Below are 20590 nucleotides of genomic sequence, written 5' to 3' on the forward strand. Positions count from 1 at the left end.
TTTATGTTGCTCAGTTTAGGTTATATAGAAGAATAATGATGTGATGATAATGTTCTTTGATTGAGTACACAATCAGAAAAAATCAGTGGAAATAGCGGTGCCTTGTAAAGGAACTGCTGGACTTTGCAACAAAAGAAGCAGTATGAAACAGAGTGATAACCCCAAAAGTCTGGAGAACCAGATGCAGGGTCTGTCTTTGGAAAAACACTGGCAATTCTGCAGCCTTCCCCCTTCTCCAGTAGACATCCAAGCTTATTTTTGTGAGGAGCAAAGATTAAGAGCACAGGGATTAGTGCTGATATGCCTAATGGAAAACTGATGTGAGGGGTACTACCAGATTGGCTTAAAGTAGGGGAAATGTTATATTTTGTCTGATATGAAATGGTATGAAGATAATCCATATTTCTCTGGGTTCTAAGCACAAGGCTAAAGCAGAAGATAGGGCTAAGAATTTGTCTGTTTAAAACGGACTAGACTAAACTCTCAGCAGTGATCAAAATAAACCTAGGAAACAGTAAAAAAAGATTTACCATTGACCAATGAAAGGAGATACATGATGATACTCAAAGAAATGATTGTGAAGTGGTAACAAAGCAAGGTGGTGTTGGACTCTTCAATGAAGCTATAGGAATGATACAGACTTTTAAACTTTGTGAACCTCTCTGTTAACATGAATGATTCTAGGGAAAAACCTCATGTATGCATTATGTTGGTTACATTTATTGTACATTTATTGTAGAGTTGCCACACCGATGTCCTTTCAGTTGCTCTGTCAATCTTTACCATCTGTCCCCATATGGCTCTTTATAACCAATTTGATGTAAAGTCTGCCTGTTTTAGGGTACATATAAGGCTTTCCTGGATACCTTTGTTCATCCGTGGAGTGGGTAGCTCATTTCCATGGTGAAATCTCAGATGTCTTCTTCTCGGATGCACTCTGAGTGAAAGGCCAAATCTTTAGGAAGGTTTTCTGCAGTGTGCCAGCTCCTGCAGACAGACAGGAGTGGCTGTGCACGGAAGTGACAGTGGCACAGGCTAAGCATAACCCGTTGGCAGGATGTGGTGGGAACACACTGGCACATAGGTGATGGCTGGGAGAAGAAAAGGAGAGAAGTGCAGGAGCTCTGTGTTGTCTGTGACACCTCTCTGTACAAGGGGTAATAAAGGTTTTGGTAAGATATGCAGTGATCTGGTGGGAAGACTCTATAATTAGTGTTTAAAGGAAGTGAAAATTAAAAGAGATGAAAAAGCCTGACAGCCAGATGATTACTTCACCTACCTTAGGAGAAATATTCCTTTATATTTATAATAAAATGCTATTTTGACTGAGCAATGACTTTTAAATTTGACCCAATTATTTTAAATACAAAAAGGGACAGTGCATTTTAAAGGCACATTTTTTGGGCTGGTAATTGGAAACACTCCCTTCCACCTTAAATGAACCTGGTACAAGGTCCTAGAAACTGCAGCTCCATTGCCAGTGGCAGTGGAGCCATTTGTTCCTCTGGTTTGCCTTCCTTCCTCAAAATGGATATTTCACCAGCTATTATAACAGTGTACACATAGTAAGTTTTTTCTGTGAGCAAATGTTTTACAGCATATTTGGTCAGCAGGAACAGGGAAGGATTGAAGGTGCATGTGGCTGAGGGTGAATGCAGCCAGGTCTCAGCCTGCTCTGCAATCAGACACTTGGGAGGACAGACCTGACCTTGCTCCTTTCATGTGAGGGTCAACTAAATTCAACATGCCCAAAGAAAGATTTGAATTTGTTCTTTGACATCTGCAGAGAATGTCTGGACTGACCCTGCTCTTTTCATCTTTTGGGAAAAAATCCAAAAAATTGTCAGGCATAAAATTCTCCAGAGAAACTTAATTTAAAGATCCCAAGGGGTGGAGGGCAGATGTGGAGATGTGGTAGGACACAATGTAAATGAAAACATGACATGATGGGATGAAGGTGATTTAGAGAAAGAGGTTGTGTAAGGTAGTTCATCTGAATCTGGAGTGCTTTTGCTGATATATAGTGCAAGGGCTGTAAAAATACAAGCTTATACCAAGAAGACCAGCTCCTCACTGAATCTCATATTGTACTCCTTTGCCATTAAATGACTCTCAGCTAATGCATCTATTTTAAAGAAAAAAAAAAATAAATCTCACCAATGAAGAGATTTTTGAGGTGGGTTTCACTCCCTGCTCATGTTGGAGGGCTGCAGCTTTGGGTGCCAGCTGCTGTGCTGCTCACTTCAAGCTCCTGGAGTAACCCATGGGGACTAATCTTAGGGGGAATTGACTGACCTGTTTCTAGTCTTGTGAGGCAGGACAGAGTGAGGATATGTCTCAGACTGATGAACTCAGGGTTGCTTCTAAGAACAGTGTCACTGTACCCAGTAGATGTTTCAGAGCTTGATTTGAATGCTCACATGGAGGTGGCTGGTGCCACCTGAGGTGCTATAAAACCTCTGAGATGTCCACTTGGCCAAGCAGAGATTACAGTCCCTGCTGGAAACATCTTGCCTTCCTGAAATAGCAGCCAAGATATTCTGGTGTATCTCCGATGGTTCTGAGCTTGGGGGATACAAATCCTTTCCAGTACCTGAAGGGAATACAGGAAAGCTGAGGAGTGACTTTTTACAAGGGCATGTAGTGACAGGACAAGGAGTAATGACTTTTAACTGAAAGAAGGTAGGTTTAGATTTCACAAAGAAATTCTTTACTGTGAGGGTGGTGAGACACTGGCACAGGTTGCCCAGAGGAGTTGTGGGTGCCTCATCCCTGGAAGTGCTCAAGGCTGTGTTGGACAGGGATCTGAGCAACCCAGCCTGGTGGAAGGTGTCCCTGCCCGTGTCATGGCATTGGAACTAGATGATTGTAAAGTCCCTTCTAACTCAAACCATTCTGTGACTCTACAATACTCAGCTGACCTCTTAACTCTTACACCTTATTAGTTGACATTGATGGAACAGACTCTGACATGGGTTGTTGATAAGAACAGAGGAAGTGAGGAGTGCTGTGTACAGTGAAGTTTTCCATGTATTCTAGAAATGATCTGCACTGTAGTGAGCACTTACAGCTTTGTTTAGTGTAAGCACTGTAGTGAGCTACTCAGCATTGCAGCTGAGGAAATAAAGATGCACAAAGCAGTGGCCCCTGTGGCTAAGACCATGCCTTTGCTCTTCCTCTCTGGGTAAAATGTGCTACCTTATTGCTGATGGGCTTTAGAGGGCTCTCTGTGGCCCATGGGCTCAGGAGAAAAGGGGTGCTTCCAGGTGAGAGGGGTCCTACAGGGAAGGACATTTCTGAAGGGTAGCTGTCACTCCTCTGGAAAGGGATAAGCCCAAAGAGCTGGTGCTCTGTAGGGGCTTAAATAAAGCACTCTGAGAGTCTGGAAAGGTTTGTTTGTTTGTTTTTAAATTCCCTTTGGGATTTTTAAAGTTTGTTTGCACAGAAGAGTTCACCTGGGAGCAGAGGCACAGGACTGGGGCAGTAGAGCAGAGGCCATGGCACTCTGAGGTCTGCAAGGATCAACTTGTCACAGGTTTACTGTGCTCTGCAAGCCAAAAAATCGAGAACAGTGCTGAGGCCTGAGGCATCTAAGCCATTTGCATCAAAATGAACTGACAGTTCCTCTTGAGATGAGAGGGTATGAACTAGTCTGTGGTGTCCATTCCAGGTATTTGGATTGTGTCCTTGATCCTGACAGCTGAAACACGGGGCTGTTGGTCTCCAAACATTTACATTTTTCAGATTACGTCCTTGGTCTAAAGTTTTATTCCTGTCCCAAGTTAGTGTAATTGCAAGTGGCTGATCTCCTGCATGAGTTTCAAAGGCAGGACAGAGAGGGATAATTTGATGCAAACCTAACATATTCAAGTCCTTCAATCAGAGCCTGTGTAGTGTGATTGCACAGTGAATTAATATCAAAATGACACAAATACTTTTGTCTTTATGTCTGGGTAGTTTTTGACTATTAATTATTTAAAGTCGATAGATACAGAAAAATAGATAGATAGATAGATAGATAGATAGATAGATAGATAGATGAATGTAGAGAATAGTTAGATATAGAAGAATAAGTGTCTTAGTTTTACTAAGTTCTTCATGTACACATTACAAAAAAAACCTCTTAAGGACAAAATTGCTCTTTTCCTTTGCTAGGAGATTTCCCTGAGAGAATTCTTTTCATTTTGGAAAAAAACCCAAAACCAATAATTTAAAATCTGTAGTAATCCTAATTCTGAACCATGATGTCTTCAGTCAGGCCAACTCCCTGTTCAAATCAAAGTTTTTATTATATTTAGTATTATGCAGACATTTTATTTTGAAGCCTTGCCCACCAGAAGAGTTTGGGTTTGCAGGTCTCCCTGCAGTGCTTGGCATGAGGAGCTGCCCCTGTTGCAGTGTGCTGGCTGGCTCCTGGAGAAGGTGTTGCTTCTGAGAGCACAGGTTTTGCTTCATGTAAAAGGTGGTCTGGGAGATCCAAAAAAGCATGAGCTGAAATAATTTAATCTCATTTTAGTCACATTTATGTATTTTCACTAGATGAATTTTTAGCATCCTTGTGTTTGCAAGAGACAGCTGTTTGCTTTGGTAAGCCACACCTTCATGTTGTTAGCTCCAGATGAGACTCTTGGATCTCTGGACATTTGTGTCTGGGTTCTTTGCTGCACTTCAAATAGCACCACATGTTCCTGTCCATGGTGGACAACTGAACCTTGCTCAGCAGGGCAGTGCCTCCCACTTGCCTAAAGCATGTCTTTCAGTGTGGGCTGTGGGAAGGGTGCCTCTCCCCATAACCTGTGTATCTTGATGCCTACCCTAGAAGAGACTTCTTCATGGTGATTCAAGTCAGATGATTTAACTCTGCTTTCTCTGTTATCCCATTTATCTTCCTATTGGAGGTAGTTTGAGCTCACAAGTCCTTCAGACCACACAAATCAAGCCAGAAAATAAGTTCAGAATAGCAATATTTAATATTTACATATATCAGTGAGGCCGGTGGTGACACAGTTGGCAGGACAGAGGGTGTTCCCAGGAGCACACTGACATCCCCAGGGCAGGACAGCCTGGAACAAGCAGATGGCAGCAGCACAGTGCACTTATTTTTCTATGCTGGAGGTGTGTCAGTGTGTATCTCTTCCTCTCCTGGTGCTAGCACAGCCAGAGTTGGCTTTATCCCAGAGCTGAGAGTAAGGGAGTCAAAACTAAGGGATGAGGAAGGGCAGGTATTTAGGGACTGTGAAGGGTTCATAGAGCCCCTGTGCTGATGAAGGAGCCTCTCTCCACCTGACTACATGCAAATAGCCTTCTTTCTCACTGCCTCTTTAACTCTTTTCCTGGTTTGCTGTCAGCTGTATGTGGTTGCACTGTCCATGCTTCCCTGCTGGCAAAGAACATGAGCTTTTAAAGCCACCTGGCAGGTTTGGGTGCACCTAGTGATGGACTGCAAACTTCAGCAAGTCTTATGCTTTCTTCTTTACAGAAGTTGCATTTAAATTTTATAGGTTAAATTTCCTCCTTCTAGGGGTGAAACTACTGTCCACAGTGCATATGCTCCTCATCTAGGCAACTGGCCTTTTCTTCTCCATTTTATATAAAGAAGAATGTGAAGCATTTTGTATGTTGCATTAAAGGACAGCACAAGCAGCCACATATGTCTGCAATAAATGTATTTAAAGAACTTGTTCCCATGCTACAGCACAGAAATACAAACAACTTTGAGAAAACATAAATCAGAAGAAATAGGCTCCAAGTGCTTTAAATATATTCAGGTTTTCATAGCTGCCTACATGCATTCAGGATGGGTAAAGATTATTTCACAGTTTGGCTGACAGCTCCTGTCCAAGAAGGAAGTCACTGAAATGATGAGTTTTCTGAAACTTCCCAGTCATGGACATTAGCTCAACATCAAGGGCTTGCTCTTGAGTGATGATGAGGAATTATGCAGTTCCTGGTTGGTATTACAGTTGCTAAAAAACTAAAGCTGATGCAATCTGCTGCCTTCAGATTATATCTTCTATTTATTTCTAAGCTGCACATAATTACTACATTTATGTTTGGTGAGTTAATTCCTTGATCCATGTGCTCTATTCTAGAGCAGCCCTACAGACCTGTGTGGAAGTTAGTGAAACTCTTAGGCAGTTTCATGAAGGCAAAATTGGTGGTGAGGTTCTTCACCCTTTTGTTAAGCCAGACATTTCTAAACCCTTGCTGCAAACCCTGTTACCTCTGTTGACCCAAATGCTCCTCTAAGGCTGCCACAACTCTCAGATGTTCCTGAAGAGCCAATTTAAGAGTGCCCTGGGCTTTGGCAAGGGGATCTGGCTCCAGGGTGGCAGAAAGAGGCTGGAACCCATGTTCTTCAGTTCCTCTGCAGTGTCTCAAACACTGCTCGATATATTCTCTGCTCATCCTCATTCAAATCTGTGAGTGCCCCATTCGAAAATTAATAGGAGAAGACAGGTGAGCTCATGGTCAGATTTGGGGAACATGGGACATTATTTACATCAGCCAGAGAGTGCTTGCTTCATGCAGCTGGTAAATGTGTACATTAGCAATAGCTCCATTTCCCACATACATGAGAGGGCAAGTGGTGCTCTTTTATCTGAGGACTGTTGTGCTTTATACACAAGTACAGCAGTAAGGGCCAGACAGATTAATGTTTTTTGCCAGTACCTGAGGTTTGGCAGGTATGTTTAGAGAGATGAAAATGTAGAGTCTCAGACTGAAATTATCTACCCCTTTTCCACCTTGACTTCTTCATAAAAAAATAATTTTGCCCTGTGAAACACCTGAATATTTTTTGTTGTTGTCCCCCCATAAATAAAACAGTACAGTGCACTATCCTTATTGCATGTGAATCAGCATTTTGGGGCTTGTCTTGGCATTTCTTGTAGGTCATTCACATTCCAGAAATGTTTGTCTGAAAGACAATGATTGAAACATGATTAATTAATATTTCAGGGGATATCTGAATTACTGCAAATATCCTGTACAATGAAAAGAGACAATGAAAAGGAAGCAATAGTGATAAATGAAATTTGAAAGATGTTTTCTTCCATTCAGTAAAATAACAACAATACTACATTTGAGCAATTTTAAAAATCTCTACTTTTTGTCTCTCACTTACATGTGCTGGGGAGGGTCATTATACTTTATCAAAAAGGCTTCTTAAATAGCAATAAAGCCATGCAATGAGTATGTCAATATGTCATACTGCTGTTTAGAAATATCTGAGGATCAGGTTATCCCTGACTTTGATGTGACAGACAGAAAGAGACTGTGCAAATGCATCTGTACAGCCCAGAGGAACTTGTCCAGGGACTGTGCAGATTTCTCAGCTCACGTACCATCACCAGAGCTTGAAAAATAAAACTGGAAAGAACATAAAGCACCCTTTTACTGCATACCAACCTTTCTTCTCCTCATACATGTGCCACAAATGAAGCCAGTGAGTCCATTGATGACTTGAATGAAACAAAGAATAGCTTCAATCACACCAATGACCAGGAGAATAGAGAAAAGGACAATATTCCAAAGGATGATGTTTTCAGGTTGTTTGCAAATACTCCATGTTGTCTGGTTAAACAAATAATTGTCTCTGTGATAGAGGAAAAAAAAATGGCAAGGTATTAGAAAGTAAAAACTTCAGAATGCTTTCTCTGTTTTCTGACATTTCATTTTCGGAACTTGACTGCACAAAGTGAGTCTCAAATGGTGCTATAATTGGTCAAAGCTGCTGATTCTCCCCAGAATTCCCTTTGCAGAGATGCAATTGATAATTAGGGAAGAGAGCCACATCTGTACTTTGTTGCATGCACAAGAATCTCCTCTTTGTTGTATGGCAAAATTATGTTAATAACTAAAGAGAAAGGTTTTAAAATGTGTCTCCACATTCTCCATTCCTGCTGTGGTATGTCAGCCCAGTCCATTCATTATCTCTAGCTCTGATTTGAAGAGCATAGTTGTCAAAGTTGGCTTTTTAGATTTAGAGAAGATTTTTGCTTTCCTTTTCAGAAGCAGGTGGAGCAGGCTGAATTCTTTGTAATTTAACAGATTAATGTGGCACAGTAAGCAAACATTTCCTTTTGACTCCAGTGGGAGTCACAGCTCACAGAATTTTGAAAGCGGGGTGCAAATTGCACGAGGGGCTTGTGGCAAGCACAGCAGATGAAACTCAGGCAATTTGCCCAAGGATGATTCCCTGGTCAAAGAAATGACCAGCTGGAACATGCTACTCACAGAAGTGTGAGTTTATGTGTACACAGGGTGAACCATCAGTTCATTTTGGAAAAATCTAAGTTCACTCTAAAAAGATAGGGGAGGGATAAGGGAAAGCAAAATTGGAGGAGTTTGTTAGCCATACTCACTCCAGAGTGTCATTCCTGAAAGGGTAGATGTATTCTCCATCACCTGTGTCACACAGAGGACCCCCAATCAGCCCCAACAAAGAGATGACCACACAATATGCTCCTCCTGCAAATCCCATCACAGACAGGATCACTGACAGCAGCATCTGAAAGGGAAAATACCTTCAACATTGTGTGCACAAGAGTTTGAGTAGCATGGAGAACTCACAGTGAATGAGAAAGAATTCTCTTTCTTGTCTCTTACTTTATGCTGAAATACTACTGCTACTAAATTTGTGGGAGTAAAAAATAGTTGACTTTTTCTGACTCTTGGAGCTTTCCTAGATGTTAAAGAACTTATTGAGTTTTATGCTTAAGCTACTAATTATGAAAAATCTGGTGAGTTTTCTTTCAAAAGCCAGTATAAGGCTAATCCTGGATTGATCGTTCTGTATCATGTACCTTGGCGTTTCCAACTCTTCACCTTTCTTGGCCCTTGCACCAACAGAAAAAGGCAAGCAACTACTGAACCAGGTATGAAAGCAATAAAAGATAGATTAATTGTTTTTGCTAATTGATGGAATGCAAAAAAGCCTTTCTTTTTGCTGCTTTCCTTCATTTTGCAACACCATGACATGTGATTACCACTTCTCATGTTGAGAAATCGAATTGTGCTGCATGTGGCAACAAACCAGCAGTGACTTCAAATTGTATGTAATGCATTCATGTTTTACATCAGCCACTCTCACAGAAATGTTACCTTTACTCCATTCTGGGTAGTTTTCCAGTAATGAATGGGATGTATCTGGTTGCTGTTTGTCTATAGAAACAAAAATCCCAGGAGGGTGCTACTGTTGGTGCATCTGGGACAGGCTTCTCAATAGTCTTGTTAAGAATCACTGTTTGTGGTTGTTCACAACTCTGCCATCGAGCCAGGGGAGGACCTGGAGCAGGGAGAAGGCAGCAGGCCTGCCTTAAAGACAGGGCAATGGCATGACCAAGGAAGCACATACAGAACACTCTCATCCATGACTCAGGTTTGAAGCCAAATATCTCAAGTCTCATAATTCCCCACTGCCAACAAATACCAGGTGAAATCCACCACCCCACAAGACAGGGAGAAACCTTCTCCTTGTCCCAGTTGTTCCACAGACCACTGCACTACACAGTCAAATGGAAATATCCACCATCCATGTTGGAGTTTTTTGACAAAGCCTTGAAAAGTCTTCACTTTCTGAACACATTCAAGCTGGTGAATGCTGTTGCCAACTTACCAGGCAACAGCTTTCCGTAGAACTTTGCTGGATGCTGGTGTGTGGATTGACTAATTTTGTGTATTGTTTTGCCTCTCAAGCAATCCTTGAGTTAAAAGTTGCTGGAATTTCTCATGGGATTTATTTAATAATAACTGATTAACAACTCAAAGCTGGATACTCTTTCCTTAGTCTTTATCTGCGTGTTGGCTGAATTGCCTCTTAGCAGAGCTCCATTATCAGCAAAATGTAGTTAATTTAGTCTATTGTCCTGGACCAAAACAGTGTCTGGGTTGTAGCTGATGCGCTGTCTCTCACAATAAGATCACCAACCATGCCTTGTGGTGAAGGTGAGTGACTGATACTGTCTTTGAAACTCCTACCTATTCTGAATCACTTTTCCCCATTTGTTTCCTCATTTACTTCAACTCTGCATTCTGCTTCTTGGTTGAAGAATCTTAATTATGTTAACAATTCATTTTAGTAGCAGTACAGGGCATCCCAAAGATAATTATGAAGAAAAAGTCAAATGGTCTTTTGGTATTACTATGTTTTATGATAGCAGTTACTGCTAGTAGTACTTGTCAGTGCTATCTGTGATGACAGTGTTCTGTCACATGATTGTCTCATTTGGAATCTGTTGATTGTAGGACTAGTCTCATCCCAGCTATTTCCCTTACTGTGTACAGGATCATCTAGACAGAGGCTTTACTTGTCACGGAAAGAGGAGTCTGAATTTGCTACAGACTGTTTGATTGGCTCTCCTCAGCATTTTCTAGACATGCAGGGGTGTTTCCTCATTTTATCTACTGATCTGGAGACTTTTCTGGAAGCTTGCCTCATAATCTGTGAAAATCCAAGGATTTTATTAACCATTTCATCATCTCAAACTTTCAGCATTTTTCCTAGTAGTAGTTCTCATTGAAAAATTTTATTTCCTCATTTGTGTCCTTAATTGCAACAGGAGGCCTAAGCTGGGATGCTTTGAGTGTGTTGAAATTTGTTTCCCATGATGTTGACCTGTTCTATACTCCTGAAATGTTTTGCTGACCATTTTTGCTGATTTTCCCTGCTTTATTCAATCCTTTAATTGAATTGTCCCAGGTGAGCTGATGAAGACTCTTAGAATTCATTCTTTGAAAGTTTGTATCAGCTGCTTTGGTGAAGTTACCAAGTTCTTCCTGTCCCAGCTTGTGCTGCTCTTTAATACTCTGGTTCTTGCTCCATACACATTTCTTTCTTCTCTGTTTTTTGTCTGGAAGTGTTTTTTGTGTTTTGAGGTTTTTTTTATGTTTTTTGGGTTGGTTTTTTTTTTGTTTGGTTTTGTTTACTTGTTTTTGATCGAATAGTTATTCTGTCTGGTTATCTGGATATCTTTGCTTAAGTTTGTCTCGAAAGTTGCTATGGCTATTCTTGTTCTACTAGTGACTCCTAAGGAAGACTTAGAAATACTGGACTACATGTTTGCTGATGCAATGAGAGAAGCTGTATTTTGGGTGGGTCTTTTTCCTCATCATGTCAGTGCAGTGGATAATTTCAGATGTGTACGTGCTAAGCTGCAAGACACTGAAGCTTTCTAAATCTATTACTTTCCAAATTCATTACTCCATAATGCAAGGACAAGAGGCCATTGATGTATGTTTGTAAATAATAATTTAAAGTTGATTAATGAAGAAACTTAATGTAGCATGTAATCACTGTGAACTGGAAAACTTACTAAAGTGAATAAAAAGTATGAGAAATGTACTATTTTTTATTACTGTTGAAGATACTTTGGCAGTGTGTAAAGGCTTTGATGATGTCTGAAACTATTAAACCAGGAATTGTGCAAAATAAAATAGAACAGAGTTCCTGCCCTGAGCAAAATGTTATGTTTTGATTAAACAATAATTCTGATCAGTAATAATTCTTTAACCTTTTTTTCCCCATTTTTATTATGACAAGCAATTCTGCAATTTGGACTATTCAAGTGTAATTTATCATTTTATACCTAAGATCTCCAAAGCAGAAAGTTGTCCAAACTTGCCTTTGGATTACAGAGGCTCCTGAGCAGTTCGATGAAGGCTGTTTCTCTGCCAGTAGGTGGGGAACCCTTAGCAGGTCCATCCAGACCTACCTCCCAAGGAGCTCTGTCTCTCTGGGAGGTTGCTGATATTATGGATGTTTGAACCAATCCCAGGAGTTCTCTGCTCTCCAGGGCCTCACACCATACCTACCCTGCCTTGCAAATACAGCCCTTATAGTCAGCCCTTAACATCTGAGCACCCCTCCTCTGGATGCCTGTGCATTTCCTTCCACTCTCCACAAAGCACGTTTTGCCTGAAGTTTCATCCCTTAAAGAAGCAGACCATCAGCCTTCAGATCTCCCTGCAACACTGACCTCTTTTCAAACGTTTGGAAATCACTCTTCCCCAGGAACTGTGCAGGGTAAACTTGTTTTTAGTTGTTCACAGCCATTCACTCTTTGCTCATGTCCCCATCTCATCCCTACTTTGAGCATCTCAAACAGACTGTTTAGAATAGAGCTTGGGAATAGAGCTTCACCATTTCCACCTCACAGAGGTGTATGACTCCAGAGGGGTGTGTGTTCAAAAAGACAGCATTTTCATAGATAGACTGTCCTCACTGAGCCTGTTTTCCACTTTGCTTTGGGTAGCTTTGTCACTTGGCCTCAGCCCCTTTGTGATATGGTTTAGTGGGCCTGGTGGTATTCATTTGAAGGTTGGACTTGATGAACTTGGAGTTTTTTTCCAAGTTTAATGATTCTGTGATTCTCCTGATTCTACAAAATATCACAGTACTGTATTAACATCTATTTTATTCCTCCATAACAGCAAATAAAGAAGAGAACAGTTTGTAGGTAACCAATCAGTGATGGGAAGGTGCAGACAGGGTATCTGGAATGATGTACTGCTGCTAGGAATGGCTCAGACAGTGAAAGAGGAGGTGGAGAATGGAGGATTGTGGTGGGTCTGTGGATGTAGGCTGCTGGATGACACTGTGCTAGCACCTGTGTTGTTGGGCTGGGGCGTGAAACCAGCCAGCCTGAGGAAGTTTGACTCTTGGCTCTGTAATATTTAGGGCTGGGATAAAAGATGGAGAAGAGACACCTGAGATGTTGTGTGAACTCAGCCCAGTTCAGCTGGATTTCCCCTTGTGACTTAACAGATTCAGTGAGCATAGGAACCACAGCAGTAGCTGTGTTTCATCACTGCTTTCTACATCACCCAAAGTCAGGCAAAGCAGCTGGCTCAGGCACTGTTTGCAGGGTGCCTAGGATCTCACCCCAGCTCTGCAACAGGCCTGCTTGGCCACTGTCAGCATCCTGTCTGTGCATGTGACATTTGGTACAATCAATGTAATGGCATGTCCCTTGGGATGTGTCTGCTAATGTGTGACATCCTAATAAAGAATGCTATTTTGGTATTCTGTATCATGAATTAAGTAAAATGTTTTAAAGAGGCAAAGGTTTTCTCATGTATCAGACTAAATATTAATTGAAGAGTACAGAAGAGACGTGCTTTATTGCATGGAATCTCTCATTCCAGGCTGCTTCTGGGAATGATGCAGACTAAAAAATAAATTCTAAGTCAGTTTATCTTGCCAATAATGATAGCCACACAGAAGTCTGTGCCCAGGGCTTGAGGATGAATGGAGATGCCTTTATAACATGTTGCTTTATAATATTCTTAATTATCAAGAAAAACATCTCTCTGGCCTTTCTTTAGATGTCAGAGAGCCTAAATTGGATTTTCACATTTCACATGCATAATATTTGGGCACATGTGAGCCACTGGTCAGAACTGCAGGAAGCAGTGCTGGCTCCACAGTGCCAGATGCAATATCTCACGCTTTTGGCATGGACCTGCCAATAGGGGATATGTGTATCCCTACAGGGAAAAGCAGGGATGAACCTGTGGAAAAGCAGATTGCCATGGAAGGGTATAGAGGAAACAGGACTCTGTGGAAGCAGGAGGAACAGGCAACTGTCTCAGTCTTTATGATTGCCTTGTGCAGGGGAGCTCGACGAAGCTGGAGCCACATTTTACTTCATGGGATGTAATCCCCTTTGCCCTCAGCATTGTGCCTGAGGGCTCCAGCCCTGGCCCTGGCTGATTTCCCTCCTATCAGCAGCTGCAACATCACAACATTCTTGTTGGCTTACTGAGCCCTCAGCCCCAGCCCAGGGATGCTGCAGATCAAGCTCCTCTTCTCCGTTTCCCTGACATGGCTGCTGACAGAGGTGTGATGGTTTGTCACTGCACATTTCCACCTGCTGAGCAGCCATTTCAACAGCTATTTCACAAACTCTGTAGTGCCATTTCAACACATGAATATCCACTTACCCCACATCTGTTAGCGCAACATCCTGCTCCACCTGCTCCCAGCATCATGAATGCCGGCAAAATAACCTGTAAGAAAAGCACAGGCTTTGAATTAATGTGCAGCACTTCTGCTAGGGTGCTTTTTAAATTCTAAGAGCTTGGGCATCATGTTCCTCAAATGCAAGTCACCTTCTGTCTCTTCTCTGGGAGTTACACTTGCTTGGATGCTGGTGCTGCTGAAGAGTTACTCAGAAATAACTGTGGGATTACAGCTAGAGCTGTCTGGCAAATTGCTGGTACATCAATTCTGATTGCTGAAGCTATACTGATTTTTTTTCAGGGTATAAAAAAGTTCAGCACAATATTGTTGGGGTTTTTTCTTTGGAAAAAAATGTGTCAGTTTTGAGAAAACTGAAATTCTGCCCAGAAAAGATACATAGCTGGACTAAGAATTATGGACAGTGTAAACCTCCTGAACATTCTGCTCTGGATTATGATTAGGAAATCAGCCTTGAGCTTCCTGAAACAGATCTGACTTTGGTTTGGGTGGGAGTGGGGGTTTGTGCTGAATTTCTGGAAAACCTACAAAATGGACTTCAGTCAATGGGGAACTTCCAGTTCACATTAGCTTTCACCATGGTAATTATCAGGCAGAGCTGGACCAATAAAATGCAGTCAGTAACCATCTATGACTGGAGATATAATGCTGCCTTACAGGCACCCTGGAGTTAGAAAAAGTTGCCTTCAGTTTGGTAGCCAGAGGGCAAGAAAGCTTTTGTGGGTCTGGCTTTGCAGCCAGCACACTCCCACTGCCTTGTTTCTACACACCAGTCCTGGTTCAAGCATCTCAAAGAGCAGCACAAGTAAAGGAGTATTTAAAAAAATTAGGAAATGGTTACAATAAAGTTAATGAAAGAAGAAGAACCCAAATCAGTCAGTCAGTCAGTCAATCAATCAATCAATCAATCAAACAAACATAAAAGGTAAAAACTGTAAAAATGGCCTAACTAGATGCTGGCAAGATTTTTTCTCACGCAGGGCAGGAAGAGCAGAATGGTCATGATGAACAAAGCCCACGGAATTTATGTGTGTAGTGTAAATATCTCTGTTGAACAGTTTGGGACATGCTTATGAGACTTGCTTAGATTTGTAGGCACCTAGATATTTTTCAAAGAATTTATTCTCTGTTGCCTTCTATGCACACCCTAGAGGCAACCTACAGCACCTGCAGTGGTGGCTGGACCGCATCTGGAAGCCTGCAGAAATAGAGCATTGAGGTTAAAAAGATGTTCCTCTTCCTGCAAGGAAGTCCGCTCTTAAATAATCACAAATGGTCCCCAAGGCAGCCTCAGCCCAGGTGTTCTAGTGTCAGGCACTCAGGAGAGTTAATACCTCTGCCCATCAAACCAACACTCCTGTTCCTCCAGGGCTGTCATTTTTCTTTCGAGGTTTCCCATCCAAGTGGCAAACACTTTTGTGTCATCTATTAGCCTGGCTCAGGATGAAGGATTTGCTTGGCAGCCTTCTTTTTATGCAGTGCCTGATTATAAACACCTGCCTTTTGACACGGGCATGAGAATTGGCTGGGTTTGGCTGCTGTCAGTAAAACAAGAGCTGTGTGTGAGCCATGGCTCAGTCAGGCATTTCCTTCTGTTGCACACAGGCTTTCTATGAGGAAAGGCGTTACTGTGACACATAGAGCCAGTCTTACTCTCTTTACATCCCAAATATTTGAAACAAGGAAATTGAGAGGTTTCCATGTCATATAATTTCCATTAGAAATTCAGCAGAGGAGGAAAGGGTGGAGCTGGCTACTCAGCCAAAGGGGGCACTGATGATCTGTGTATCAGTCTACAGATGAAGTTCCTAGGTGTAGAGAATTTACTGGCTCACAGAGCTAAGCCAGGCTGTTCTGAAGTTTTTCCCACAGTCTTGACTCTAGAGGCTGCATCCTAGTTGTGGGGAGATTCTCCAAGATCAGGCAACCTGTTGGCAAGGCTTGCCTCAGTTTTCTTTGGGAGGAATCCAAGTGCTTGGGGGAACATATTGCAGCTTCATCTTTCCTCACTGTAGTGTCAGGATATGAACCAGACTCCAGTTGTGGAACATCCTCTCCCTTGTTTTAACTCCTTAGGACACTGAAAAGCCAATCTTCATTTTCCCATGCTTCCAGCACCTGGAAGATGGAGCTGCTGATAATGCTTTGTTTCCCCTTACCTGTGGGCATTTCTCATGTTGTTTTCTGGAAAACGTACACTCAACAGCATTGTTTGCGGATCAATTACTCCTAATGTTGTGTTTTAAAGGTCAATGCAAATTTTTCCTCTCCTTTGACTAGCTGTACTCATTTTTGATGTATGTAGTGCTGGCCACAGGCAAGTCTGTGTGGAAGCCTTAAAAGAAGGCACGTTTTCAATGAGCCAGTGACGCTCTCATGCCTAACATCTTTCCTTTCCTTTCATTGAACGCCAATGGCTCCTAGGCTTGCAGTGATATGAGTTTTCCACAAGGTCTCTCATGTAGTTGCACTTCTTCCTCCTACAAACTCATGCTTATGTTCAAGCTCAGCATGAATAATAGGCCCAAGTGGTAGCCACAAGAAGAAGCAGACATGCTGCTGGTGGAGAACAGTTGTTTATTGAATCACCTTATGCCATGTTTCTGGTTTGGGAAATATGAGTATGAACCAGATCCACTGCAGGCGTTCCATAGACTTAAGCAGCAGCTGCATCACAGGCTGACTGTGAATGAGATTTATTTTTTTCTAAGTTAATTATTCTTTAAGATTCATTTGTTTTTTGGCCAGCTCTGTGCCAGTCTGCCATCTGCCCAGTACTGGTCATATGCATTTTACTTGCTCAGCTTTTTAACTGCACTTGGGTAGATAATTGAAAGAGCACAAGGGGAGCAGGCTTTCTGATGAACTGGAAAGATAAGTATTCCGCAACATGGATATTCACATAAAAGTGATCTTTCCTGAGGCCTGGAATGGAGAACTAGTTATAGAAGAGCACATTCAAACCAGATCCAACCCAAAAGAAGGTGGGTGGGAGTGTGGGAACAGGAGGCATTCAGCTTATTAAGCCATTTGCAACTCCACATTTGTAAAGTGTTAGCTGGGTCTCAAACTAACACCTGCCGAAACACGTTTTTGATTTTCCCTTAATGTTTTTTTTTAATCAGGGGTGCAGACAATAGTGAAAACTCACTGCCTCCAGCTGACCTCAGCTTTGCTTTCACTCTTGGAGGATGAACACGTGTAACTCTTCTCCACAGTGAGTACTTAGGCCTAGTGCTTCTTGGAGTCTTGATATTTATTTCAGGAATGTTTTGTATTTCTTTGACTAGACACTTTTTATGCCTTAAATGCATAAATGCATTTTCTCAGTTCATACCCATCTTCTCATTTAAGCTGTTCACATGTTTATGCAAAACACATTTTTATAACCTTTTTTTTAATGGAGATTTAAAACAAAACTGAACAAAACTCACAAGAAATGTTCATCCCTTACCAGTATCCCAGCTCCCAGAATGCCGTGGAAAAACCAGACCAAATCAGTTATCTCGCTGAGCTGCAGTACTTGTCCATTGGGGAAGTACAGGAGAATGTTGGAGACAATGGCACATACTGCCAGTGGGAAGAGGGTGATCCCAATGCACTTTGAACACTTCCCGGTGCACATGGCAGCTCTCTACTCAGGAAAGATACAGGGAGGTTTGGGTTACTGCAGTGCAGGGAGCACCAGGTTTCAGCAGTTATATGCTTTAATAAAAGAAGAATCAATTTTGTAGAAAGAAATGGTTCAAGTAAGACATACACAGATAATCCTGTTCAACAGACCATGTTCCCTTCAGAGAATTTATTTAAAATTGAATTATTCACGGCTGGGATGTTTAATTGAATTTATTTAAAATTGTGTTGGTAGGAAATTACCAGAGAGTTTCATTTTAGTTTTTAATGGACAATTGTCTGTCCATTGGGAATATTAGTCACAAAACCATGACTCCACAAACAGATACCCTCGCTGGCAGTCAGGGCTAAGGCCTGGAGTGGAAGGGGAGGTGGATGCTGTCCTGGTTTAACCAAGCCTGGTTTTCAGTTGGGGGGAAAGATTGACATCCCCGTTACCAATCAGAGGGCTAGTTTTGGAGATTGACACCCATTTAAACCACTTAGAAGAGCTGGATACAGCTTTATGAAAATACATTTAAGGATGGACTAGCGTGTGAAGCTCTCTTGGCTCCCAGCCTCTGAAGGGGTAACTAGCCAGGCCCAGGCCGGCCCCTTGCGGCTAGACCAGGCCTGCCCAGGCCAGGCTCACATGGCCCACATGGTCGGGTCAGCGCGTGGCTTGGTTCAGATTTCTGCTGCCTCCAGGCCATGCCACTGAGAATGTCCCGGTGCTGCGGATGACCGCGCAGCCGGGATGCTTGGCCGGAGTCAGTGTGGCCGAGACAGCGCTGTGCAGCCAGGGCTGTCTCAGCATGGCTCACACATAAACTTTGCTTTACTCCAAGACCAGCTCCAGCAGTAGTCCTGCAGCCAGTGCTGGAGACTGTCCCAAGGCCAGAAGAGGCCAGGGCCAAAACTAGTCGCTGCCAGCCCAGTCCAGGAGCAGCCATGGGGCTGAGGGCATGTGGCCACCGCTATCTCAGCATGACTCGCAATAGACTTGATTTGCTTAGCCACTTTTAGCCAGCCATGCTGCAAGAAGAAAGACAAAAGCAGCAGCAGTTTTGTTTCTTTTTCTGGTGCCTTGCATGAAGGAAAAGCACAGGGGTGGTGCGGGCAGCCAGTGTGGCTTGCACAGTGCTGGCGGGGACCATGTAACCAGCAGCAAAAGACACAGCCATTCCTCAATTACAGAGCCTAAATGAGATCAACCTGTCAATGCTACAAGACTATCAAAACTGTTTCAATTGATAAAGCTTAAGAATAAACGAACATACAAACACGAATTCTCTCCCAAATCAGGAAAAAAAAAGAGTGAAGGCATGTAGAGAAAACAACGCAGAACCCTGAAGTAAGTAAAGATGTCAAATACTAGATGGGAAAGAATCAAGGAGATGCCTTAGTCTTAGGCTGAAATTCTTTTGTGAGGCTGTGGTGGAGGTATATGTTTTGATATATCAAACTTTATTTTTTCCCTATAATTCATAAGTGCATAAAGAAATGCATCATTCATCTGCAGTCCATGAAAAAAACCCTCTCATGCTAAAGCATATAAATGCTAAAAAGCTATAAATAAAGACTTAAACAGAAAAAGATAAGAGAGATGAGAAACTTTGCCCTAGGGATAGAAGAAGAAAAACTTCTGTTCCCAGAGATAAAAAAAAAGAAATTTTGTTTTTATGCTAAAACAGCTTATCCTTAAAATAGTACCCCGTGAGCTGACATAGCCCATAGAAGCAGCTTTGAGAAAGCTTCAAAGCATAAGAAAGACCTTCACACTGCAAAAATTTTCCTTTCTCAGGTGGCTGATTTGCTATGACATTAAAGCCATGAGAAAACTGTTTCTTGTAAAAAAGTCTCCATAGCATGGCAAGAGAGACTCCTCTCCCTAAGTAAACTAAAGAAAGATTATTTTAGAAGTGGTGACTGACTAAAAGTTCCAAGTTTTGTCTCTTCATGTTGTCAGGGGGAAAGAAAAGAGGGTGTGGAGGGAAGATAAGTGTTCTGAAGATCTATTCTGATTTTCTTATAATTTTTCTTTTAATTCTGTTAATGAAGCTCTCTTTATACCATTTAAAATTTTGAGCCTGTTTTGCCCTCCTCCTCCTAATCCATATCTCATTTCAAGAAATGAGTAAATAATTTCTAGTGGGTGCAGTAATGTTTAGCCAGCACTAAATCCATTACAGATGCCTTGGGTTTTTTGGGACCACTGTCTTGGGAAACTGATTTGAAATCTCTTGCATTGAAGGTATAGAAGAACAGGAAATGGCTACCAAGGATACCATGTGAATGTTCAACCCTACCTTGGCACTGAGACAAGCAGGGAAGCCTCCCCAAGGTGCCTACCATCTGCATTTCCTCTATTTCAGTCAAAAAAGGACCTTCAGCAAGAACTGGAGAAATATTTATTATTGTTTACTGTGACATGATTATTCTGCATGTAAGGGTTGATAAGACTGTGGATTATAGGCCTGCTTGGCACCCACCCTAAAGTAGCTGAAAAACTGCAATCTTGTCTAATTCTGTGTCTGTTTGCTAAGGGCTGGTCAAAAAACCATCCCATCTCATTTTCAGATACAGTAGCTTAGTAGTTCATAGCATCCAGGTTCTTTTTTTTTTAAATCAAAGAATGAACATAAATGAAGCATTGGTTGAGAGAGATCTCTGCAGGTGTCCAGTCTGATCTCCTGCTGAAAGCAGGACTACCACCAACACTAGGTCACTGTGTCAGCCACAGATTTGTGTAGCTGAGCTTTAAAAACTTACAAGGATGGAGCCACCACTGCCTTTCTGGGTGACTTGTTGCAGAGTTGACCCAATCTCTTGATGAAAAAGACTTTTCTGGTGTCCAGTCTGAATCTCCAAAGCTGTAAACAGGGCTGATGCTCCCCATTGTATCCTCTCACACCACTCCATCACCTCTGTCACACCCCAGTTTTTCATAGGCTGTTATTAGACCCCTCTTCACCAAAGTCTACAACCTCAGCTCAC

General features: G+C 42.1%; 1 protein-coding gene across 1 annotated transcript; it reads right to left on the reverse strand.

Annotated features, from left to right (window-relative positions):
* Nucleotides 1-4086: 4086 nt before the first annotated feature.
* On the reverse strand, nucleotides 4087-17614 carry LOC131554598 (transmembrane 4 L6 family member 1-like). The gene is made up of 5 exons (XM_058800112.1): nucleotides 17436-17614; nucleotides 13945-14010; nucleotides 8367-8512; nucleotides 7411-7597; nucleotides 4087-6919 (listed from the first exon to the last, which is right to left on the reverse strand). The coding sequence occupies exons 1-5, from the start codon at nucleotides 17604-17606 to the stop codon at nucleotides 6899-6901; spliced, it is 591 nt and encodes a 196-aa protein (XP_058656095.1). The 5' UTR covers nucleotides 17607-17614; the 3' UTR covers nucleotides 4087-6898.
* Nucleotides 17615-20590: the final 2976 nt, after the last annotated feature.

Source organism: Ammospiza caudacuta, chromosome 2, assembly GCF_027887145.1.
Source record: "Ammospiza caudacuta isolate bAmmCau1 chromosome 2, bAmmCau1.pri, whole genome shotgun sequence".
Classification (NCBI taxonomy): Eukaryota; Metazoa; Chordata; class Aves; order Passeriformes; family Passerellidae; genus Ammospiza; species Ammospiza caudacuta.